The sequence below is a fragment of the Palaemon carinicauda genome, chromosome 21, assembly GCF_036898095.1.
Source record: "Palaemon carinicauda isolate YSFRI2023 chromosome 21, ASM3689809v2, whole genome shotgun sequence".
NCBI lineage: Eukaryota > Metazoa > Arthropoda > Malacostraca > Decapoda > Palaemonidae > Palaemon > Palaemon carinicauda.
The window spans coordinates 25736340-25740824 of record NC_090745.1 but is presented as its reverse complement, the minus strand read 5'-3'; the positions used below and the strand labels follow the sequence as shown (position 1 = coordinate 25740824).

The window sequence follows — 4485 nt, the reverse complement described above, 5'->3', positions numbered from 1 at the left end:
CTTGTTCAGTTCATGTAGCTGCTGGTCGTAGTCTCTATGTGGTTGTCGTTCAGTCAGGGCCTTGTGGAGCACAGCTGAACGTTTAGCGAACTAATCTTTCTTGGGGAGTGCGAAGAACATGCCCAAACCATCTCCATCTACCACTCATGGTCTCATCCACATATGGCACGAGTAATCTCTTGTAGTTTCATTTCTAATCCTGTCCTACCGTTTAACTTTCAATATTTTTCCGAGGGCTTTGTGTTGAAATCTACAAATTCTGTTTGATTTTGTTCCAATTGCAATACTTTTATATACATTTTTTCACCTGATTACTTTCATAGGAACCAGCTATCTTGAACGAAATTAATTTTTTTAGTTGTCTTCATAGCCTGAGCATTTAAACACCTAATGAACCGGACGATCACCTGCATTCATAATTGTTGTGCTTTGATAAATAGCCTACATATATTTATTATTTATTTCAAATTGTTGATAAGTTTTAAGGGTTTTATCTTGGGGTGAATGTAGAGAATTAAAGATCAGTGACTTTTGCAATCTACTTTCATTTTTTTAACACTGGAAACTTTATCAGGCCTCATCTTATTGGCCCAGAGTCGGTCCCTGTTGATGAGATATCTGATCGTCTTTAGTGTAGCATTAACGCTACCGTAACTTGACTGAAGTTTTGCTGCATCTGCTATGATGAGATACAAATACACTAAGTTCGAGTTACATAATTTGTGTACTGATCCATTTGGTTGACTTGATCATAAGCATAGGATGTTTACCTAAATAAATAACTTTTTATAGATCTTTTCACGGGGCAGAGTAAGAGATGATCAGGGTCATCAGTTACAGAACGAAGACTTGAAATCCGGAAGGAGTCGAATCAGTGATCCGCTACTCCCGAATTTTGAGTCTCTGCTACAAACTAGGTTACGAAGCCGAACGTTACCCCTCCCCATCCCCATTGAGTGGGCAATGTTGTATGGAGACCATGAAGTTCTCTAACTCTCTTGGACGAAGATAAAGCTAGTAGGAACACAGTCTGGCTTAATGGTTCATAGGTAGATCTCTTTTAGAGACCTTAGGACTTGTACCAGATTCCTTGGGAGAGGTCTCGCTTCAGATCCAGTTTGCCTGGTAAACTGCTGCTAATGATTTCCGTAGGTATCCAGACACACTGTTCGCAACTTGTTGAAAAAATCCTCTCTGAGTGAAGAGTTACTGGATAGTCTCCAGGCGTGAAGTCTTAGCAAAGCTACGGCTTTGTGGTTGGTGAGTAGATAGTTTCGTGGAGGGGGTTCTCTTGCAGAAGGTCTGGATACCATTCCGCATGATGCCATAGCGGAGGTATGAAAGTCATTGAGAGATTTACCGATGTTCTGGCCTCGAGTACCCTCCTCATTAGACAGAACCAGGGAAAGGCTTAAACGTCGATGTTGTCCCACTGTTGTTGGAATGCATCTTGCCAGAGAGCCTTGTGGTCTAGGACTGGGGAGGTACTCTTCTGACTTTGACCTAAGGCCTGAGGTCGTGTGATGCAGCATGTGTGCCTCTTCACCCTTTTTTTTTTAAAGCGTCTGAGAATGGCATCAAATCTGAGGGATGGACAAGAAGATCCCCTCCCTTTTGTAGGTTTTTGCCTGACACCCACCATCCGAGGTTCATCCGTTCCGCTGATCCCATGGGGATCAAGAAGTCCGGGGAATTGAAGGCCTGATTCTACCAGGACTGAGTCACCACCGGAGAGATATCATCCTGAGGTGACTGTTGGGAACTATACGGGCCAGAGATGAAAGGTGTCCGAAAAGACGTAACCACGTCTGGGCTGGAAGTTCTTCCCGTCTGAGAAAGGTCGTGGGAAAGGTCGCGACCTTTCTCAGCCTCATTATCCTGTCTGATGGGAGGGCTTTGTGGAGATTGGTGTCTATTATTATGCCTAGGTATAACAGTAATGGCGTAGGAAGTAGGGCTGACTTCTTGAGGATTACTATGATCCTCTGATCTTGGCAAAGCCTCAATAGTCTGTCTTGCTGCTGTAAAAGGGTTGTCACCGAGTCCACTAGGAATTATCCAGTCATCCAGATAACGGAGGACAGGGAGGCCAATCTTCTGTGCCCAAGATGATATAAGGGTGAACTGGTATTTCCTGTTGTCTAGGCCTAATCTTAAGTACTGTCCTTCAAGTACAGTGTACACATGATGTCCTGTGTCTTACCGCTTGTCTGACTGTTTCTACTGTCTCCATGATGAACGGAGTTTGCTTGACAAACTTGTTCAGAGTTAAAAGGTCAATGACAGGTATGCAGCCTCCAGACACCTTTTTCTCAAGAAAGTGTCCACTGAAGAATCCTGGAGACTCGGCAAAGACCTCTTGGAGAGCGCCCTTCTTTAGCAGGGTCTGGGCTTCTGCCCGGAGGACTAGCCCCTTTGCTAATCTCATCGCAAAGGAGTCTATTGACACTGGATTCCTGATCATGGGAGGGAGAGATGTTGTGAACGAGAGGTGATAACCTGAACAAATCACGGAGGTTGTCCAGGGCTTGACCTAGAGTTGCTTTCACCTGTTCCAGGAACCTTTTAGGCATCACCCCCATTGGTGGACAAGTTGGGGGAATTCCTTTCCTAGCATTTGTGGCCTTGTCTGCTTGTCTACTCTCTAGGAAATTTTCCTCCCCTGGAGGACATGCTGCCTTTAGCTAGAGAGCGCTCTCGCGCAGGAGAGAGACGGCACGCAGTATGATGCTGTGAAGGAGAGCGCTTGTGCGCAGTTAAATTTGAGTGGTCAGGTGAGCGCGTGTGCTCAGGTGAATGAGTGAGCAGGTGAGCATGGGCGCACAACTCAGCACTGGTGAGCTATAGAACGCTGGCAAGCTGGAGAATGGCGATGCACAGGAGAGCGCTGGCGCTTAGGAGAGCTCTGATGTGCAGGAGAGCACTTGCCAGTTGTTGAGCGTGAGCGCAAAGGAGAACGGCGCTGCGCATGAGTGCTGTCACGTTGGAGGGCGCAGGTGTGCAGGGTAGTGCTGACGAGTTGGCGAGCAGGAGATCGCTGGGGCTTTAAAATGCGCTGATGAGTAGGCGAGTGCTGAGGTGCTGGAAAGCGTTGATGTGGTGGATGGGGGTGACTTAATGTTGGTGGGCGTTTCTGTACTTGAGGGCGCTGGCACGCCTGAGAGTGTTGGCGTGCGGCTAAACGTTTCAGAGGTGCAACTCTAGGAGGATGATGATGAATAGGTGACAGGAACAGTGAAGGCAGGTCAGCAGGTCGGCGTGAAGGTTGAACTGGAACTGGGATGTGCCCTTTGGAAGGGCGAACATACACAGACGGATCGTGAATGATTCACAGTAGAGTCCAGGACCGAAGTCAGAGGACTAGCTGCAGCGTCGTCAGGAGACGGTCCAGGAACAGGCGAAGCTCTAGGGCCGGAAGATGACTGAAGTGGAGACTTTTTCGGGAGAGGGCTGTGAGGATGAGGCTGAAGATCCGAATAGGCGCCTTTTCACCGATGGTGCACCTCTAAGGCAAAGCTGAGAGTGAGTTCTGCGTCGAAGACACCCACTAGGGCCCACGGGTTCAGCCAGCTGACCTTTAGAAGCAACAGTCCTCCGTAGAGGAGTCTCTTCGAGTGTACTCCTCTAAAGGAAAAACACTCAGGAGAGGCCGAAGAAAAACTTAAGTTCCCCCTCGAAGGATGAGCTGGAATGGGGGAACGGAGTTGGCAGCAACAGTTGGAGAGTTTGAAGGCGTCGGCAGCGTCCACAGAAGACTCCTCACACTACCCTGTCAACAAATGACTTCGGATCTAACTCCGAAGTCGACGATGGCTGCGCACTAGCACCATTAATGATGAAAAGCAGCAATGAGTCCCTTGGGGGTGGACACGGAAGCCAAAAAGACAACCACACCTGTACAAAAGGAGAAAGAGACAAGACATCATCTTTGGGGAGATGTGGGGCCACTTACTAGGTGAAGAAACACCATTTCTCGAGGACCGGGCTCGGTCGTTAATTTGAACGGTCTACCCTACTACTCACTGGTCTCTCGCAGAAGAGACGGAACGAGCAGGAGCTTTGGAGGAAGGTCGGGAAGCGGAAGAAGAGTGCTTGGGTTTTTCCCCCTTCGAAGGGGGAAAGAGTGAACATAAGGAAGGGGAGAATGTAATATTCAGGCTTCCTTCTATCCATTGCCTGCCAGGCTCAACCGACAGACATGGATGGTAGACCAAGGGAGGTCTGGGGAACACACACTAAAGAAGTTAGGCCTCTGCCGGCCGGCAGAGGACTGAGCCAGTCCCACATCCTAACCTACTCTAGGTACAGATGTAGAACGACGGCCAAGAGTTGCAATAGCTAGGCTACAGTATTTCTAAGGATAGAGGGGGGAAAGGGGAAGAGGGTCTTGCAAACTTTGTTCTAGTATGAGATTGACCCCAGAGTCTAAGAAAGCTCATCCTAGCCTAGGGTTTATCTATAGGGAGAAAGGTCAGCAAAACTTGC

General features: G+C 48.1%; 1 protein-coding gene across 1 annotated transcript; it reads right to left on the bottom strand.

The window, feature by feature from the left end:
- Positions 1 to 2827: 2827 nt before the first annotated feature.
- On the bottom strand, positions 2828 to 3970 carry LOC137614804 (uncharacterized). The gene is made up of 3 exons (XM_068344470.1): positions 3953 to 3970; positions 3504 to 3624; positions 2828 to 3288 (listed from the first exon to the last, which is right to left on the bottom strand). The coding sequence occupies exons 1-3, from the start codon at positions 3968 to 3970 to the stop codon at positions 2828 to 2830; spliced, it is 600 nt and encodes a 199-aa protein (XP_068200571.1).
- Positions 3971 to 4485: the final 515 nt, after the last annotated feature.